The 20,930-nt window shown below is 37.7% G+C and overlaps 2 protein-coding genes across 19 annotated transcripts in view; one reads left to right on the top strand and one right to left on the bottom strand.

The window, feature by feature from the left end:
• The window catches only part of fnbp1b (formin binding protein 1b), a 53,732-nt gene extending 45,556 nt beyond the window's left edge, over positions 1–8,176 (bottom strand). For 4 of the 18 annotated variants that reach the window (XM_025062643.1, XM_025062652.1, XM_025062647.1 and 1 more), the window contains exon 1: positions 2,089–2,241. In XM_025062643.1, coding sequence (XP_024918411.1) covers positions 2,089–2,133 — 45 coding nt within the window. In that variant the 5' untranslated portion in view covers positions 2,134–2,241. Of the gene's footprint in view, positions 1–2,088; positions 2,242–7,857 lie in introns of those variants that run through there. The other 14 variants (XM_025062655.1, XM_025062657.1, XM_025062656.1 and 11 more) reach the window with 8 other exon arrangements.
• Positions 8,177–11,549: 3,373 nt separating this feature from the next.
• The window catches only part of agpat2 (1-acylglycerol-3-phosphate O-acyltransferase 2 (lysophosphatidic acid acyltransferase, beta)), a 12,445-nt gene continuing 3,064 nt past the window's right edge, over positions 11,550–20,930 (top strand). The window contains exons 1-4 of the mRNA XM_008325763.3: positions 11,550–12,326; positions 16,936–17,069; positions 19,632–19,807; positions 19,902–19,997. Of these exons, the coding sequence (XP_008323985.1) occupies positions 12,151–12,326; positions 16,936–17,069; positions 19,632–19,807; positions 19,902–19,997 (582 nt within the window). The 5' untranslated portion in view covers positions 11,550–12,150. The remainder of the gene's footprint in view (positions 12,327–16,935; positions 17,070–19,631; positions 19,808–19,901; positions 19,998–20,930) is intronic.

Below are 20,930 nucleotides of genomic sequence, written 5' to 3'. Positions count from 1 at the left end.
TTATATGGAGCCAGGCCTTGTTGGAATGAATATTTACTTCAATATCCACAAGGTTTCCAGAATCTGTATATCCTATATGTAGTCTTCACAAACCCCGTCCACAGCGATATTATATTCTATATATTGTTAGTGTACTGGAGGGTTTGCATGATTTCAAGTGCTACGCTCTGCCAAGACCAATTCCTTATAAAAGTTGAATTATTTCCCAATCACCCTCCACCCTTCCTTTTTGGAATTTTGCACACGAACTGTCCCTTTGTACTGTCAAGATACAAAGTTAAAATCCTTGTCATGCATATGAAGACCATTTTTACCTAAAATACATTCAAATATCTTGTTTCACCAGTCAGGACAAAGTGACTGAATACTATGAATGCAAAATGTGGACAGAGGAAATGTGAAGAGTGGAAAAGGGAACAGAATAAATGCAACTTTGGCATTAAAGAGTGCAGAGTGATGAGTGATAAATGTGTGTGCAGCATGTTCAGGAGTGGATATTAGATTTTTATTGTGGCTCCATGAAACAGCCGTTAGATAATAAATCACATATCCTTATACAATACATAAACCTGTTCAACAGTGTATAAACCACACTTTATATGGTAGAAATAGCAGACTATCTTGTTATATATATATATATACTTATAGGTTAACATCATTATTTGTTACACATATATGTACATATATATATATTCTTATGTGGAGATAAGAATTTTCTATGTCCTTGTTTTTCTCTAAAATACACTACACTTACTATTTATAGCAACACAGTTTGGTACAGAATATAAAATACCTTGAGTAGTATCAGTTTCGAAGATACTGTAAAAATGTTTTAAAATGATTTTAACAGCCAACATGGCAGTCATGTGTTCATCTACACTCTATTGTTCCTGAACAACTTTGATCAATGAAATGAACCAAGACAAAGCATGTGACATTTACACTAGCTAACGCAATAGTGCAGTGAGCCAGAGAGCATGAATGGCTTTTTTAAGTGAGACAGCAGCCAATCAGTGATACAAACTGACATCAGAGATGAAAGAGCAGTTAACAGTAAAATTAAGGACAGAGGCAGTTTGTGGTGGGAAGTAGCTAGTCATTCTTTTTTTATTGGAAAAGGTCTTGCCTGTAGGTTAAGGGGAAGTGAAGAGGAACTACAATTGTTTAACTGAAATGAAATTATTTCGTTTTTAGTCTGGAAGAACAGTCACAAAACATATGCAAAACTATAACTCAAGTTGTGCCTAATAGGTACATTTTAATTCTAATTAATCAATCTGATTATCATGCAAACCTCGTAATAGCTGGAGCAACTATTACAATTCATTAGGTTCTTATATTTTTTTTGATTAACAGTCCAACTTGCCTACTCCATCTACATACTGTATAAAAACCTATTTAAATAACCTGCCTACCCCCACCTCTCAGCCCCTTTGTTCCTAGTCATTACTCACTAGGGTGCAGTGTGGGCCCTTATGATTTAAAGTGGACCTTTTCTTCTCTACTTCTGTCACAAAACTAAAAGAAAGAGGTGACTAAGTCACATGTATGAGTTGGGGGTGAGTAAAGGATAGTTCATGTCTCAGCCCCTCCACAAGATTCAGGTGTCAGCCCCGAAGTGGTCCAATTGTCAAGTGAGCAGCAGAGAATGAGGGTGACCTTAGAGAAGTCTGAGTCACAATGACACACGTCACAGAAAAAGTAAACTCAGTGTAGACCCGTTATGTCTCAAACTCAGAAGATCATTGATGACTCACTGTTGCACACGCACCGCTGAAATTCACACGAAGACAGAAGAATTTTGACTGAACCTTACTGGCTGTGCCCCTCTGGCAAAGCCCGGAGAGACACTTACAGACATAAGAGTAAACAATTGACATTTAACAGACTGCACAGGAACACTTTCCCTTCACCATTACACTGGGGTCGATGGGCAACAGAGTTTGACTAAGAAGAGAAACTAGATATTGTGTCCTTAGTGGCAACACAGTCTCCCCCAACTCAGTCCCTCATCTAACACTGAAAAGAATTAACACACTGTCAAACAAACACACCAGCAACATGAGCCATTTCCACCAATGTACTCACCTTGAGCTGCTGTTCTTTGAAAAGAGTCTCTGCTTTTTCCATCATGCCTCATCAAAAATTGTGCAACAGAAAATGACACACTTCTTCTAAAGAGTGAAGCTCAGCCTGGAACAATACCAAATAGCCACTTCCCAAATCCCTCACATGAGCAAAGTGAAACTGTCAAGGTGTGTCAAAGTGAATACACATAAAGGTAAAACCACAGAGCCAGTTCATTTTCAAATTAACTTCCCTACAATGATACGATGCTGTCAAATGTATCGTAAAAAAGGAAAACTGGACAAACGCCTGGCGATCAACCATAAAACACTTACAATTTCAATTTTTTTTGTTGATTCTTTCTCTACTGTTTGGACAAAATAATACAAATGTTCAACTAATCTAACAAACTCTAAATACAAACAAAGAGTTGTTGTTGTTGCTGTGGAGTGGTTCCGAAATATTTTGGCTGTGATGATCGTAACTTTCATGGTAACAAAAAAAGAAATATCACAAACCCCATAATCAGTGTAGTGATGCTGTACCAAAAGCATTCAGTGCCTTGGAGTCCACTCGGCTGATTTGACCAAAATGTGGGCATTTACTCATGGTGACTCACAAAGCTCCAACGAAGGTGCAACAATTTCATCTCAGATCACATTCTTTCCCCCGCTTCATGTAATGACTTGGTCATTCGATCTTATGATTTGTTTATTTCAGCTGAAACACAACAGTCTTCTGTTATCACTAACTCACCAGATCAGTCGCGTTTACGCTCAACTTACTTTTCTGTTTCGAAAAAAAAAAAAACAGGAAGAGCATGGTAGATTTGTGTCACCACATACAGAACACTAACCTTAAGTAAGTGCTCACATACACTATGATTAAATAGATAGATATATAATAAGAAATCTGGATAATTATTAACGTATTTTAAATATTGATTATTTGAATTAAGATAGATACTAGATGTAAAAAAAATAGAACTGCAACTTAGGCTACCAGTTAAAACAACTACACAAATTAACAAACACAATGTTGTACAACTTTGTAAAACAAAAAAGTGACTCTATCAAATATACAGTCATGTTTATTGCGTGTTCAGCATTAGGAATGTGGCTTATTCAGTGCTTTATCAACTAGCTTAACTCTGGCTTTGCGCCAGAAGTTAAAATGCTTCAAAACTACTGATTGTTGCCCTACTTAAACAAATGTACTTTAAGAAGAATGAGACACTTACTAAAGCCGTTGCAGAGTATTTGGCTCACTGAATCAGTATCTTAAAACTGGCATTATCTTTGGAAACTGTTTTTATCCACTCTGGTTCTGATCAATAGTGACATAAGTCCTGCTACATGCCTTCAATTCACATTCTGATTAATTTGAAAGAAGAACTCAGGCAAGCGATATGAAAGTGTAAGTTGTTTCCATGGTACCTCTTTCTGTTGTGTGCTGTTTTTCACTTCTGCTGTGTCAAAGTACAGGTTTACATTTGCCTGCACAAACTTTTTAGTATATAATAGACCACTCAATCTCACAAGCAACCTTATAAATATCCAAGGCAGATATTTTCTATGATGTCATTTGTGCTAGCAAGATTTAAAGCTGTGTGTCATTTCCTGTAGCAACAACCACCCGCAGATAACTAGTTAAGAGTCACGGCTACATATACAAGAGACTATGATTGAAGAAACAAATACCTGGATTTGACTCACGCTGTAAAAACAGCAGGTCCCTGTAATACATTTTTAGTGAATAAGCTAAGGCTCTGTTCAAAAAAAATTCCAGGCTTCTTGTGCAGATGAAAGTCAGTAAAATACCTCCAGGTTATGTTTGCTTTGTATGACTAGCTGAGCCTAAGTGTTTCTCAGTAGAGCAGTGCAGTAGGAAAGTAGACCTTCACTGACAACGCTGGGGAAATTCAAAGAATGTAGGGTTCGGTCCGTGAACTCTGGAACAGGTACATTACTGAAGAATCCAAGGGAGAGCCTCCACCTCCTTTTTTACTTAGGAAGAAAAACAATTCCTAAGATCAACTATCTCCAGGCTGATCTGCTGCTGGGTGGGGAAACATATCTTATTATATTATATTATATTATTATATTAACTTTTGACTACAGCACTATCAGAGAAAGTGGTTAACACTGTATGTAGAGCTGAGGTGTTACGCCACATTCAGTATAGCAAACACTGGGGGAAAAAACAGCTGCTTGTGGCTGTATACATACGGTGCTATTTAAACTTTGCAAGACAAGTTTGAGTAAATAAAACATGTTCCTGCTTGTCTTGTAGAGCAGAGGTCCACAACCACTTTACTGCCTACAAGTACAACAATATTTTTACAGCCATGGATTGGTGAATAATACAACAAAAATTATTTTAATCCGAAAGTTAAAATGTTTAATCTGACTAATCAGAGGTTAGCTGTAGATTAATCACAATAAATCGTGATTAATCAAGGTAAATCAACTTTCCTAAATGTGACCAAAAAAAACTGAAAAATATATAACAGTCTGTTTTTATTTAACGATTGACATTCATTTGTCAGGAAAAATATGAAAAAATATGACTCAATGTTTAGGCTCATATAGTTAATGGACTTTTTATTCATTGCTCTGCATCATGAACGACATTTGTAGACAGATTTTGACATTCCAAAAAAAAAAACTACGGTTGTAATCCTCAACAATATTAATCAGTCTACACTCAAAATCCATTTGGTAATTGTGTCAGTCATCTTGTCAACTGTAGACTTACTTACTGGCCTTGTGCTCAGTGAGGCTGGGCATCTGACTTAAAGTTAAGCCTCCACAAACTCATGCTGAGCTCTTGAATGTCATTTTACGCTCCATTGTTATGTTTAGACTATGTTGAAACTAAAACTTTTTCTTGCATGTATCAATGTGTATCACAGCAATGATATGTGAATAGGCAACATAATTATTGAATATTCAGAGCACTTTATTCTATAATAAACTGTGTGAAGATGTCATCTACGTAATTACTTTCACGAATAAATGGAAGTAGTACATTCATTTTGAAAGCCCAAGAAATGTGATATTCAGAGCACTTTATTCTATACTAAACTGTGTGAAGATGTCATCTTGACATTCATTTTGAAAGCCCAAGAAATGTACAGTATACTATGTGCATAAAAATTACCAAATGGCAACTCCATGTGGTGTAATTCACACACAAACATGTCTATGTCCTTGTCATTTATTTTGAATTTGCTGTGAATCCAGCGACAATAAACCAGCACCTCAGGTGCCAGTGTCCACCACTGGCTTTCAGCGCACAGGCAGCTGACGGAAAACGTTTGGTCCACCACTGCGCACAGGCAGCTGACGGAAAACGTTTTCAGGCCATCAATTCCACAACAAAATAACAACACGAGTCACTGCAACAAAACCCTGACAGCAAGGATTCCTATTGCCATAGGTGCTAATTATCAAGTTGTAAAAATAGTTTGACATGGTCTTGCAATCTTTATCACCTAACATGTGTTTAGGAGCATAAAATGTGTAACTCTGTTGGAAATAGGAACTGTACAGTATACAGCCTCTGTAAGGGATACCACACACCCATGTACTGTAAATTTAACCTGATCTGAGGAAGGGGAGCGTGAGGTGGGGGTTCAAATGTAGTGACATCATAGCACTGGAATTTATGGCAGCAAGGTCATGGTGCGGGTTTGTTGTCTAGAGTTGCAAAGGAGAAATTCTGTCTGTCTGTTAAACTAGATCCAATATTAAAATGTAATCACTTTACTAAACTGGTGATGCAAGTAAATTCCAGATTTGGAGGTTCTGAATTATTTATAAACAGAATGTAATTTATCCTGCCGTAGTAAAAAATAAATCTGTACTACATTTTTAGCAGTCAGAATCCAGGACTCAGGTTTTGTTTTCTAGTGTTGGCATTGGTGTCATGTGACTTATGAAACATTCAAAAGCCAAATTAAATTGTTTCATCGTTGTAACTGCATCATAAAACCACTTGCATACAATAATTTTTAACAACAACAATAGATGGATATCTGATATCTTTGATTAAAAGTAGAGTAAAAATGGTTTAGTTTAGTAGTTAGTTGTACATGAAATAGCTCTGTGCTATTTATAGATGATTCAATTAAAATGGCAACCGTAATGCAGTGATAAGGGATATGCATTCAATTGTCAAATATACAGTGCATGCAGTGATAAATAATAAATAGTTTCACCATTTATTTCATCCTTGCCTATAAAATTAAATGTGACAGAGACTTGTCCAACTACCATTGTGTAAAATTTGATGTAAATATGGCTAATAACAGAAACAGAACGTCCTCATAAAGTAACCCAGGTATACTTCAAACAATGCATAACAATAACTATTATTCATCTAGACCATATGGACATATTTGGACTAATTGTGGTAGCCCACAACGTTGGTCTTCAAAGCCTCTTGTAGAATTACAATCCATCCCAAGTATGATGTCAAGGTTTTTTGAGCTGCTGAACAATTTGCTGTGTCATGAATCCTGTATTAAAAACCTTGCTTTTAATCCTGCGTTTCATGTTTCAAGAATGCCAATTAAAGACAGTGTTCAGATTTATTTTGGCCTGTCACTCCATATATATTAGTCACTTATGAGTCTGTATAAACGTGTTTGATTCTATTTTTCAAATATCTTATCTAAATATGCAGCTAACAGAGCATTGGGAAACACTTTATTGGTGTAATACAACAATATAATCTCTGCAAACAAACCAAAAATTGTTACATTGAGGGCAACTGGATGGGTGACTGAGAACCTACACAGACAACCTGCAAACAAACATACTCTATTGTTGAGGGCCAAAAAAGAGAGCAATGTTTTAATAAAATCCTGAATCTGGAAATTCACATTTTTAAGAAAACATAGCGTTTTTTGCAAAATGCTATATGTTAGGCTAATATGGTTTTATCTGTAAATATTCTGTCACAACAAAAGGTGAGATAATCTAGCGGACAGACAGAAAATGTTCTCATCATCCAGTTTAAAATCAGATGCCGATAGGAGTTGAACATCATAGTAAAATATTTCAATGTTTGTTGACTTGAGTGTTCTATACAAAGGGTTTAACACTTTCAACGGTCACAAGTGCACCAACCCCCATCTTTGAATGAAAACTCTCTGCACACCGGATCACACAAGTCACAGGACTACACTGACAGTACTGTATATCAAGGAGAAGAATGTAATTAAAAACCAGCTTTGTGTACGCGTAAATCAATAATGTACAGTGTGTGGTCATCGACAAATAAATGAGAGACGTTTACCTCCCTCTGTCAGAGCTTGTTACACATTTGTTAAATGATAACAACAGACAAAGTGTCAGAGCAGACGTGACACTGCCTCAACAACATTGCACCAGAGCAGGAGCAGCTACCGTTGGTAATACATGAAGGGGGTGTGTATGTGTTTCTGTGTTTTTGTCCGAAGCTTGCTTTAAATTCGTACCAAAACGAATGTAAAGCGAAATATGTGTATTTCTGAACCCCGCAAATGGAAACCCCGCTGCCAGCAGTTCAAACAACTGAAATTTAACCGTTAAAAAGACAAACAGCAGTTAGAGAGATAGGCTCTGGTGATAACCGCTACAAATTAGCCCCCCGCTGGCTAACGGCCACAAAGCACCGCACGAATTAACGTCGTTTTAAGCGGCAACCGGAGAAAACGCCGCGTTAGTCACTTCACGCGCGTATTCGTGGTTTCTGAGAGAACACGCAGCGTGGTGAAGCGGGTACAAGTGCACCCAGACTCACCCATAGCTCTGACCCCCAGCTCATGGTTCCAGAACGTTGTCTCCGGAATAATCCACGACTCCAGTGATGTGTTTTCGGAGCACCCTGATGTGATTTCGGTGCCTCTGCGGTGTCGTTTTCCTGTTGGTGGTCCTGTTAATAAAGAGGGAAAAAACGCTTCTGAGACCGAGCTTATTTCTCTTCAGAGTCTCATCCTGCGTGACACAAGATGGCTAGGAGCTGCAGCATAATCTTCACGCTGGTGAGTGAGAGAGAGTAAAACAGAGAGGCAGAGAGAGAGAGAGAGAGAGCTCTGCTTGGATCTGCTGTGCGCGGGCACCCGCCTCCACTGTGACAGCTGCTGATGCGCGTTCACAGTTAGGAAATCAAAAAAAGCTCTGATAGAGTATGTTTGGAGAAAGGTTTCCTATTCAACTCTACTCAACCCTTTCCCCAGATATCTCTGATCACTCACAATGCCGGTGCTGCTCCATGGCAGCAGGAACACAGGGCAGCGGGTGGTTTACAAAGGTCACCACCCATGGCAGATGTTTCATTGAACAGCCCCAGAGGGAGTGTGACTCCAACCTCATCAATAAGCAATCCCACTTTCTCCATTCCGTTTATGTTTGCAACTTTTCCCTTCACTGTTTTCCTGCCTGTCTACTGATTCCATTTTTTCTTCTTTTTCTACGTTGCACAGCATTTTTAGCTAAGTCACCGGGCAAGGGCTAGGTACACCCAGGAAAGTTTGCTAGTCAATCACTGTGCCACATACAGAAACGAACTACAGGTCAGTTTATAGTGAATAAGTAACCTAAGCTGTAGTCTATGTACTGGACAGTGAGGAGGGGAAGAAGAAAAACAACAAGAGAACATTCATAGAACATTCATAATAGTGTGGGCCAAAGACAAACAACCATTGTCACTCATTTTCATAACAATGTTTACATAGAGAAACAGAGAAAACCGGTATAGAGCCGATTCCATACAGAGACACCATCTTGTTCCTCCAGGCATTGAACCAATGACCTTCTAACTGTAAGGAAAGGATATTAAAGCATGTTTGAAAATGTTAGGCAGATCAGGTCTGTTATCATAATACATTTTTGCTTTATCTACTGGCTCTTTATGCAGTTGTCTATACTGGATACATCTTGATCACATTACTCTACTTTCCCTGGTTCATAGCAGGGTCATCCAAGGCTTTAACAGCCCTGCCTTCACTTAGATAAATCTAATGCCACTTTATGGACACACTATTGATACTGGCCTGACCTTGCACATGATACACCTATATTTAATGGCTTTTAATTGGAGTTCACTTCTTGGAAGCTAAGTATTTTGTTATTGTTATTATTATTATTATTATTATAAAAGTGTGTGTTTACAGCTGTTCTATGATGTGGATGACATTTTTTTTTAACACAGAGAGGAATATGTGGTTGTCTTTAGTACTCAATAATACAAAAATGTTATGTAACAACTTTGTAAGAACATTGTAACCCCATAGGACTACCTCCTGAGAGAAGTCAAGCTCCATGTGAATATTATAAAATGATGAATATAAGTACAAGGCACTTCTTCCATGGGAGTTTACACTTAAACTCATCAGTAAAAAAAAACTTGTCATGATAAAAGTTTCATAGCAAAAATAATATCACACGTGTTTTAAAGTATAGCTTTAAACTTAAATACATTTTAAATGAGAGTGAGGAAGCAACATGACTTACATACTCAATATACCCAACAGAGGATGTTACTTTGGAAGGAGCAAAGTCAAATGATAAAAACCTGTACAAATCAGCTGGTGGGCAGTGACAGCAGATAAGTTTAACAGGATACGAGCTGTGATCTGATCTCGGCTGCGAATCTTTAACAACTACATATGAATCAGCCAATGTTTTTTGGGGTGAAGGAACAGGTACATAATTCTTCGCTTTTCCTCCTTGACAATTCACAGGATCCTCTGCATTGACTTCATGTGTGTTCATAATTACATTATAAATGACTGTGTTTACGTTTCTCTACACGTCACCCAGAGTTAAAATATTCACCCGAGCTGCTTTTAATTATCACGGTCAGCATGTTTTATGATGAAATACGGTGGCTGATCATTATCGCGAGTTAGTACAACACTACCATCTAGTGGTTGCTTTTTGTTCTTGCAGGAAAACCTCTGCACAGCTGGGTCTTAGCTTTAGCGCTATGATTCATACGGAAGGGCTCGCTATGCCAAATGTCATAGCATTTTAGTTACAAGTATTGCTTTTGTTATTTTTTCAAGTAGGGTAAGCCATTAAAAGGTATTTGTATGTTTAATGCTAGGGCAGTAGATGAGATATGTACAAGATATTTGTTTGTTACAGTATATGCAGTGGTAGTAATAAGCTTAAAATTCCATAAAGACCTTAACGTACCCAGAATTGTTAAGTTAAAAAAGTTAAATTAGTCTAATTAGATAATTTGTAGTAAGTAGTAAGTTTTAAAATGTCCCAAAATATCATAATAGCTATTAATGAAAAAATAAATTAAAATTATTAAATTATATTATTAAAATATAAATTAAAGAAGTGGAAGTAGTATGCAACATCTGTGGTATTATGACTCAAAGTACCTGTTCAAAAGTAAAAAATGATTGTACTTAATAACACAATGTACAGAACACATTAACTGTATGCTATAATTTTATAAATCAAATGCCTTTTGTCATACTATTCAATAACCAGTGATTGTATGTACAGCTAAATGAACTATAAATTAATTACATTATAGGTTTCACCTATAGAGGGTGCACAAGGACCAGTTAAGAGTTCATTTATATATTAACACTATGTGTGCATGTACTGAGATAACTGAAATCCTGGGACTCAAATCGACACATCTCTGTTTCTTTCATCTGAGGCAACACAACCTTAGATTATGAAAAGTCAATAATCAGTATTTGTAAACCTGATAATGCCTGCTACCTCGTTGCTAACACACACTGAACAAATGACCCCTTGCTGATGTACAATGTCAAAAGTGCAAATTAGATTTCCTGTCAGCAGACAGGGTTAGTTTCCAATGATTAGGGTACTCACACATATTGAAGTAGGCTTTATGACCAGTTTAGCCTAATCTTTCAACTCATGCCAAGCAAGAGCTCCTCAGCATGGCTGTGATATGGTAAAGACCACTGGGCAGTGTCAGATTACAGCCAGTGATCGGATTACCACAGCTAATCCAATTATACACAAACCTGCTGCAAATCTGGTCAGAATACCTCTTTGTAGAGAGTGAATATGCACTGATTGATTTAAGAATCAGTGTCTAAGTATAAAAGAAAACATAAACTTAAAATATAAAATATAAAAATAATTTAAAAAACAGTCAGAGGAAAATGATAATTAGCTTTTGTGTAACTCCACACTACTTTTTTTTATTCTGCAGTATTAAATTTTGGAAAAGCAATGTATTATTCAAAGGAGAGGTTAAAATGCAACATAAAAGTTAGAGTATATTTGTAGTTGCATTTTCTGTATTTTCCTGCATTTACCTTCTTCGTATCCCAGCCCATTATATCTGTCTAGAGTCAGATGTAGGGATTTAAACAGAAATATGTGTGTCTTTCTTTTGTGACACTAAATAAGAATAAATATATAATGTTGAACATTGGACTAGAAATTGCCTCTTATCCTTTGAAGAGAAACGGTGCCCACACAGGTTGTCATTCCAAAACAATAGACACTGACTGTTGCAGCAGTTGAGCCATGGCAGAACACTGGGGCCTGCCTTCTGAGATAAATATTGGGTTCCGATGAACCTACTACTACAGAGAAGAGGAAATGCTGTCAACTATTTCCATGCGGATGCATCTTGAATGACAACAACTGTTAAAGACCAAATTCAACTGTCAATTTCACCAAAAGGAAGGCAGCGCAGATGACAGACACGTAGACCAACTGGTGCTGGTTACACCGTGTCAATACGAATGCAGTGCAATGCACTGTAAAAGCACGTCTGCCTGCTTTAACAGGCAAGTCCAATAACCGGAAACAGAAAAAAAATCCCCCTGATGACGCGGGACTCCTCCTCATGATGCCATTTAGCAACAGATGAGCTGCATAGGTGAACATCTCGGGCTGCAAGTCGACCCTTATCGCATTGAGAGTGTGTTAAGGGGACGACTTTCAACGGGTGATGTCCGTTAGGGTCTTGGTGCACCGTTTCTCTTGCACCGTAACCAGCCAGTGTGGTAGCGACGTGTCCGTCCAGCCCTAAACCCCAGCGTGTGTTACGCCTGTCAGTGGTCAGCTTCAGCAGCGGAACGCTATGGATGTGCTGTGGATGGCACCGCTGCTGCTGGTCCCGCTGCTGATGTGGACCAGCAGCACGTTTGTGTTTTATTTCAAAAAGTGCTTTTACGTGGCCTGGATGATGCTTCTGGCGCTGTTCGCCATTCCCTTGTGTATCCTGAAGAGCGGGGGCAGAGATGTTGAAAACATGAGGTGAGTTTGTTTTGCATTATGTGTGAAGCGCTTTCCAACATTTAGCCACTTTAGCATGTTAGCTCGCTGGCTAACATCAGCCGAGATTTATATTAAACATTTATATGTTACGCTTTTCCAGCTGTAGTACCATTCACAGCGTTGCTCAGTGTAAGTTGTTGTATAATTAATATTTATACCAGGGTAATAATTGCAATAATATCTGACATATTTTGAAAAAATATGAAACTAATGGTACACTTTATGTATCGAACCCATGCTAACGTTACTTCCATGACTGACAGAAGCGACGTTCAAGCGGAATTTAAGACGTAATAAATGTAACACTTACACGGCAGTATTCATAAAAGCCAAATCGTTTTGTGTGTTCTATACGTCCTTACATACAGTTTACTTTACTGAGATTTTGTAAAGACTTTCCCTCCTGTCAAATGTCCTCTGCGTCCTTTTCCAAAACACGAAAGAAAAACACCAACTGGGATCAGGTCATTGATCACCACTCCAAACCACATGTACTCTAACTGTTTTTTAATATTTATACTTGCGCATTTTGCTTTAGATTAACTAGTTTGACAACTGTGATAACACAGGTAATAAGAGCACTAAACTGTGACCCGTTAAAACAAAGTACACATGCTTGCTTACTATACTGTGTTTATAGCCCCATTGTTTTGTTTTTGTTTTGTTGTTTTTGAGAAGTACCTTGTATGCACAACTTGTCCTGCCTTTTTTTTGAATGATTATGAGAAAATTAAGGTGTGCATCTAAGCAGGAAGAACTTGGGCCTTTCTCTAAACTGCTGCATATTTTCTTTGTAGGTTGCGTATTTTGTCTTTTAATATATTAAAAGAATAGACAGTTCTTCATCAATATTCTACTAATGTCAATACCTCAAACACTATCTCCGGGGCTTACTCCCTTCACTTTGTGCTTGTCCGCAGCAGAGGTAAACAGCACAACAGTATGTACATAAACAGCGTTTTAACAGATGCTTTATAACCAACTCAAGCTTCGACATGACGGGGCTCAAACTAATCTCAACTTTTGCTACCGTTCTCTCGCACGCTCCCCATTCACACAACCATTCACAGACAGACATACGCTGAACTATGAACTTTGTTAGCCCAAATTAAAATCAATAAGTTAGCCGCATAATTGTTTAAGCCGCGGGGTTCAAAGCGTTGGAAAAAAATAGACATTTATTGTCCGGAAATACGGTAACGTAGTTCACAAAAAGGGATAATAAAACGCTATCAACTGCCTTTTTAGGGGAGTTCACCCATTAAAAATAAAAATACATGAGTGAGTTCTGGTGCTTAACAGAACATGTTAGACTCAACTTATTATAATGGTATTACGTAACACAGCACACAGGTGTCATTTTATAGTAGACAAACTTTGACCTAGTCACTTGATACTGTACCTGTAGGTTGCTGGGAAACACTTATGTATGCCTTTAGGGTAAGAATCAACTTTGTTTCCTGGGGGTTGAGTTATTTGTTATGCTTAAGCCTAGTTTGAGAGGCTGGTTACCTGAACACTGAGGACTGCAGCTCAGTATTACCCTTGAGGAGGCAGTTACATAGTTACAATGAGGCCCATTCTCTATTTAACTTCATTTTGGGCTGGATCTGCTGACAGCACTCCCTTAAAACGGCAGCACCAGAACAAGCAGGCATTTACTGCTTCACCGCTCTTGGAACAACTAGTTAACAGTCACGTTAGCCACGGATCATGGTGTTGTGTTGCACCAGTGTGCAAAGGTTATCATGACCAGTTGACTGTGACATAGTAACAAGTAAAATCAACTACTGGGGTCAGACCTTGTACAAACCCTGACCAGAGTTTTTGTTGTTTTCACACCAGCCAACTTGGATGACAAAAACACTTGTGTGTTTCAGAGAGCACTCTGTCAAAGGCCTTTACTGTCAAACCAATAGAAAAGGGTCTGGGCTTGACTACTTGGCTCAGAGTTGTTTGCTTCAACTGGAATGTGACCAAGTTACAAGCTTTCACGTGTGTGTTTATCGAAGAAATCAAACATGTCTTGAGTATGATCTTAGGATAACAGAAGGAATGAATTCTTTCTCGTCTAACTCCTAATTGTAGGTTCCAACTTTAGGAAACAATTTTGATGATTTGACCAAAAAGTACATTTTAACTTTTCATTGGAAAATCTCTTAATTAAACCAGGACAGTTGTCCATCCATCCATCCATTTTCATCCGCTTATCCGTTACCGGGTCGCGGGGGCAGCAGTCGCCACCCAAATCACATTGCACCGTACCAAACCTTCCTGCGGGTGGTGAGTCCACTGGAAGGTACCAACCGCCCTAACCGGGATTCGAACTTGCCCAGGAGGTGAACCCTGGGGTTCCACACCAATGACAGAGACATTGCCTCTGGGCCAAAGATTAAACCAGGACAGTTGTATGATTTAAAAAAAAAAAAGTATCTGGTTATTGTGGATCAAGCACAATTAATTACGATTCATTAGTTATGATTAATTAATCATGATTCTTAGCAATTGTATTATGATTAAATAACATAAATCAGCATTCCTCTATATACCGTTTTCTGTATATTGCAAGAACAGAAGGACAAATAACAGTAGATAGATGCTTTGTCAATTATCACTTATTTAATTGATTGAGTTGTTTATGTGGTTTAAAAAATCAATACGCTATACAAATATAACTAACTTAAAATTGTGCTTGAGTTTTAATCTGGCCACTGTCCTTGTTTTAAAATAATTATAAAAATCTAATCATTTTACTTCCCTCAACTATGTACCTTGTTTAACCCTTAAAATTGTTAGCCTTTTTCAGTCAGTTGGCTCTTAACATTGTTAGGTAGTCTCTGTCTCAGAAAATCAGCTTAGTACTTATTCAAGTGTATTTACATGTGAATAAATCTGCTCAGGTTTTTGCCACTGCTGTCCAAACGCACTGATTTCAATATTCTACCTATAGCTACTTTAGTAGGTAAGTAGAAGAAAACTGGTATCTTTATTTATCAGCACATAAAAGCTAGCCAGATTGTATGGGACCTCTGCACACACCAGTCACATGAGCCTCTAACTGTCATGATGTTGCCTGTGTTTAACAGGAACCTATTTAGAGACTGATAAGGGAATAGACTCAAAGAAAAGGCTTAGTGGATTGGCCATAAAATGAATCCAACTGAGGCCATTTAATTCCCCTTGAACAGTCTTACAGCTGCAGCAACACTGAGTCATTGCATAACCAATGGCTTTTGTACAGGACTGAGTGTGTTATCACTCCCAATACAGTGTGAGATAATCTGGAGAGTACTCTGGTTTAAAGGTTAAATTATTTTGCCCTTGGGTGAAGGCAAACTTTACTCGCTTAAATTAATTAGTCGGAGCCAGTTAGCATGGCTGAATCAAAGCCCCAGCTCAAGGCCAATAACATACGACTGGCGCCCCCTGTCTTAAAAGCTTACATGTGGCAGCATTTTTGTCTTTGAACATTTTCTTCATCAGATCCAATTGGGAGGCATTTGTCATTTGATAGTCAAAGGTTGTGTAGTTAATACACAGATAATGATCACATTAGAAATATTTAAGCTTCTTTGTAGCTCATCCAATAGAGCGTGTAGCACATAATGAGGTTTATGACTTGTCTCTCTTGACTCTCTTTCCTAATTCAAGGCTTAAGGTCAGTGTTTCATGGAAGTAGACGTTGTGTAAAATTGATAAGAAACTTGAAGGTGACTTTATTCAGAGTTCCATTTATATAATGGGAAACTTTTACTGATGCTTAACATGTACTTTTACATTATACATATATTTACAACATTGGAAGTATATTCAGTCAGTACTTTTACATTATTTTACAACATTGGAAGTATATTCAGTCAGTCCCTGGATAGTAATCAGCAGGACGGTGGTGTGTTGAGCTCACACCAAAACCTCCTCTGACCTGTGCTTTGTTGCTGTGTGTCCTGCGTTAATCACTGTGGGGGGGTCAGGAGGGGGCACAGATGGATTAAATGCAGCAAGTGATTTCCCTTAAGGCCTCAAGAGGTCTCAAACTCCCAGCCCACAAACCACCCACATTATTCATTAAATGCATTGGTCATTTAAATATTTCTAGCTGTTTGTACTGTTTTAATGTATTATGTAATACTTATATTAATCTAAAATTACTTTTTTTAGAATATCTTTTTTTATTGAACATTGATGTGGCTCTCAAGTGCACTGACAGTTAGTTTGAGTTAAAAAAAAAAAGGATTACTGTAGTGATACAAGAAACTTGAAAAACAAGGGATGCAGTGTGAATTGCATGGGTGTAGAAAGGGTTGCAGCCATGATCTGTTCAACTGTAAAACATTTGAATTATTTAAATTGAAAGTTTTGCAGTTTCTCTCTGGGTGTCTTTAATGACCATAAACTGAGCCACTCTGTGCTTCATGGTCCACTATTTGAATCTTGCAGCCCTTAATTATACCATAGGTACCCTAAGTAAATGTTTGCCATAAACACTTCAATCTTTTGGCTAATATATTATCCCTCAGATCACTGTCACCTTGTATAAACCATGTGAATGTCCTTGAAATAAAGAGTGTAATTATCCGTTCTCTTCCAGGATTATCCGCTCTTTGGTTCGTCATGTGAAATATTTCCTGGGTCTTCGGTTTGAAGTGAGTGGTTGGGAGCGTCTGCAGACAGAGGGTCCTTATGTCATCATCTCCAACCATCAGAGCTCCTTGGATGTTCTGGGTGGGTGCTGTAGCTTTTCTTTGACTTAAAGAAATTAATGCTAAAGTACCTGTACACAGTGGTAACATAGATATTTGTCTAAATTAATTTATGTTTTCACCAGGTACTGAGGAAGTTAAATAAGCATCAATCATTTTAGCTTAATTAAAAACATTTCATACCGTATATCAGGCCTTCATACAGTTATCATCAGACTAAAAGCAGATGATAAAGTTTTGTTTGATGTTCAACTGTCAACTCTCTTGAAAGCACAATCCATTCTCTAGTTCAGCTGTGTTTTTGAAAGTGAAACTCTATAAGTGTTTGATGTTGGCAGTCTGTCTTCAGTAACAATAATTATAGAAAGTAATAGTTCAATAATCAAACATTTTATTTGACAGACTTTGGACTAGTGTAGTTTTCTGAATTTTAGTTGCAGTGATGACTGTTCTCTGGTGCAAAGACAGGAGTAAATAGATTGCATTATAGATTGTTTTCCTATCATAATATTGCAAAATATGTAACACAATACACAAATACAATTGGTGTTTTGCCTCTACATGTTGCAAATTGCCGTGGGTCCTGATAGAAGTCTGAAAAGGACAAGTCCTTCCAGAGGCGTTTCTCAGTTAGATGTGTTAGTTTTACAGGAAGTATGTGCTTCTGTGAGGTGTTCGAGTCAAAAACATAACCTTTGTGCTGTGTTGACATGCTGCCTTTTGTGACCAGGATGTACACAGTATCACTGCCTTTGATAAATAACTACAGCGGTGCAGCCAGTGTGACAGGCTTAGTTTATCAGCTGACCTACTTGACCTCACTGTCTGACACAGGAAACTACCCCCTCCCACAGTTTATTTCATCAAGAACACAGATAGTAGAATTTATTTTTTAGTATTGGTAAATGCAAAGTATGTACCTCCCATGCCTCCCCCACTGAGGAGCTATAGACTTAGATACAGATACATTGACAACAACATTCCCACATCAGATATGATTAAAGTTTTGTTTCCTGACACCAAAACTATTTCAGAAATTATGCGCTACAATACTGAGTCACATATGTTTTTGCGAGCGGACCCTGCCCTGTATCTTACTCTCCCACACAAAGTTAAACAGCAGGCTGCATTCTTTGAGTTTCATTACTGCCTCTTACTGTCTCCTTCCCATTGGTCAAAAACATACTGAAAACGTGTCACATAAAAGGGAAAATACAGGTAAAAGGGTTACATCCCTGCAGATGTAATCACCATCATAGATTTCAGACAGGTCATTAGGAAGGACTTTTTAATTTTATTTTCAGTATCATTTGATTTAGTTAGCATCAGACCAAAGTATTTAAATTCATAAAGAAACTTTTAAACTAACAGTATAAACTAAATCTATAACAAATATGACTGACTTCTAGAAGTAATAAATGGTTAATGTCTCATTTGGTTTGAATTTAAATTAAGTTAAATTAGTTTTCTTACTGGTAATGGGATTCACCTAATGAAAAATAAATACATTCACTGAAAATCATTTGACCAAGGTCTTCTAAAAATATTTACATTTTGGTGTTGTACAATATTTTCCCCAGCTTTTTCTTCGTTCCTCTCTGTGCTGAATCTGACTCTGTAGGAGACAGAATTAGCAGAGCTTGGTTTTCTCTCCATTAGTGTCTTTCTGGGAGAGAGAGTGATTTCAGAGCCAGTGAGTGATGATGCCAGGCATGAAGCCAGAGTGGTGACAGCGGGGGGGAGAGAGAAGAGGAGAGAGAGCGAGAAAGAGAGACGTCTAATTAGTGCTGTGAAAAGTGCCTGAATCTGATGTGCTGTACGAGTTGCCATATCAACAGCTACACCCAGTCATTATTAACTGCCATTATCTGCTACAGCAGTTGGGAGCAAACACTCTCCATCCTCTCTGGGTTCTGAGCAGTTTGTTTCTCCACCGCAGCTGTATGACTGAACCAGTGCAGCTTGGTGCAAGTCCTCCATCATTATTTTCTTTATTTTTATTTTTATTACATTTTTTTGGAGAATTAGTTATTCCACTCTTTATTTTATTTTTTTTTGGAGAATTAGTTATTCCACTACAGCCAAGAATACAGCAGGTAGTTTACCTTTATTACTATACAGGAGTGGGATTGAACATGAGCAAAAACACTTAACACTTCAGTTTAGATACAACATAATTCAATAACAGCAGTAGAAACCGCAGCCTCCCAGATAAGCAAACAGTTGAATCAGCATTTCTGTAAAATAGGTCTTAGCAACACCAAACTACACTTGTATATGTATATATTTTTGCTTTGCTTCACTGGCCACCAGGAGGATAACACAGAACATTTAACACACACTGAACCTACATAAAACACCTGTCTTCCGTCAAGTTGACGCCTCATTGAAATGCAAATGTTTGATAGCATGCATGCACCGTCATTAATCAGCCTCTAATCAGTTTTAAAATGTGTGTTTACAATCTGTGATTATACACTGAGCAGACAACCTTATTGGACGATATGTAGATAAATATATAAAGCTTTATCTTCATTAAAAAATAATTCTGCTCAGTCACTCACACTCGCACTTTTTTCTTCAGGCCTGATGGAGATCTTACCAGACCGTTGCACCATGATTGCAAAGAAGGAGCTGGTCTATGCTGGTACTGTTGGTCTCATCTGCTGGCTCGGCGGGATCGTCTTTATCAACCGCAAGAAGACCAGCGATGCCAAGAGTGTCATGACCGACGCTGCCAAAACAATGTTGGATGAGCAGGTAATGTGTCCTTTTCCCCATAAAAAAAGAAATCATTTTTGATCTACAGAGATTATCCTTGTTCTTCCTGTGACCTAATCTTTGATATAAACAGATCCGTCTGTGGGTGTTCCCAGAAGGAACTCGAAATCAGAAGGGCGGCCTGCTGCCCTTCAAAAAAGGTGCTTTCCATCTGGCAGTGCAGGCACAAGTAAGTACTTAACCTCTGACATCAGAAGGTTCCTCTTTGTTGTGAAAGTTAATTAAGGTCAAGGTTTTTCAGAAGAAATAAGGTGCATTTGGGAAGTGAAGTGGTTAAAAAAAGTAAAACGTGTACAAAAGTTTTGATCACATTTAGAAAAAGAATAAAGAATATATTCATCTACTATTTTACAATTATACAACAAATAAAATGAATGTTGCAAAACAATAATCAGTTATTTCAGAGCTGTAGCAGCAAGATTTGCAGCAATACTGTACAAAAAACAACTGTAATAATTGTGAAATATACACATTGCATGCAGGTCATTACATGTAATCTGTCCTGTTTACACACCAACTATCACCACATATCAACATTTTTATCTGAAGTATGCAGTTTTTAGTCAAATGGTGGTGCTAGAAACCTCAAATGACCTAAGCAATGCTGTTTGACAATATCTAAACAGACACACACTCCTAGAAGGAATTAGTTGAACTAGTCATAATCATATCTGAGTGGTTTTTGGTTTTTTTGTGACATTTGTTAAGCATTACATCTGGAAGACTGGAAGTACAAGCAAACCACCATGTGGTTACTCTGAGGAACTAGGTTTAATGAAACTCAGTGGGAAAATGTTCTCACTTCTCATTTCTTTTCATAACCTTTTATTACTTATTATATATAATGTTTTCTTGTTGGTAACATGTGGCCTGTTTGGTAAATTATTATTCCCATTTGGAGAAGAAAATACTTGCTGAGTGTAATGTGTAAAAATGGTTGAAATTAGATTAATGGCACAGTCCTTGTTGACACTGTCTGGGACTTGTTTCTATGAATCCTACATGTCGTCTGGGTTGTTAAATTAAAGAAAATGTACTTTTAAGTGTTTCTCTACTTGTTTAAATGACCTACCGGTAAGTCAACAGACTTATTTGCCAACGC

This window comes from Cynoglossus semilaevis, chromosome 14 (genome assembly GCF_000523025.1).
Source record: "Cynoglossus semilaevis isolate Cse_v1.0 chromosome 14, Cse_v1.0, whole genome shotgun sequence".
NCBI classification, from domain to species: domain Eukaryota; kingdom Metazoa; phylum Chordata; class Actinopteri; order Pleuronectiformes; family Cynoglossidae; genus Cynoglossus; species Cynoglossus semilaevis.
Note: the sequence above shows the minus strand (reverse complement) of the source record. Positions and strands in the feature narration are given on the sequence as shown.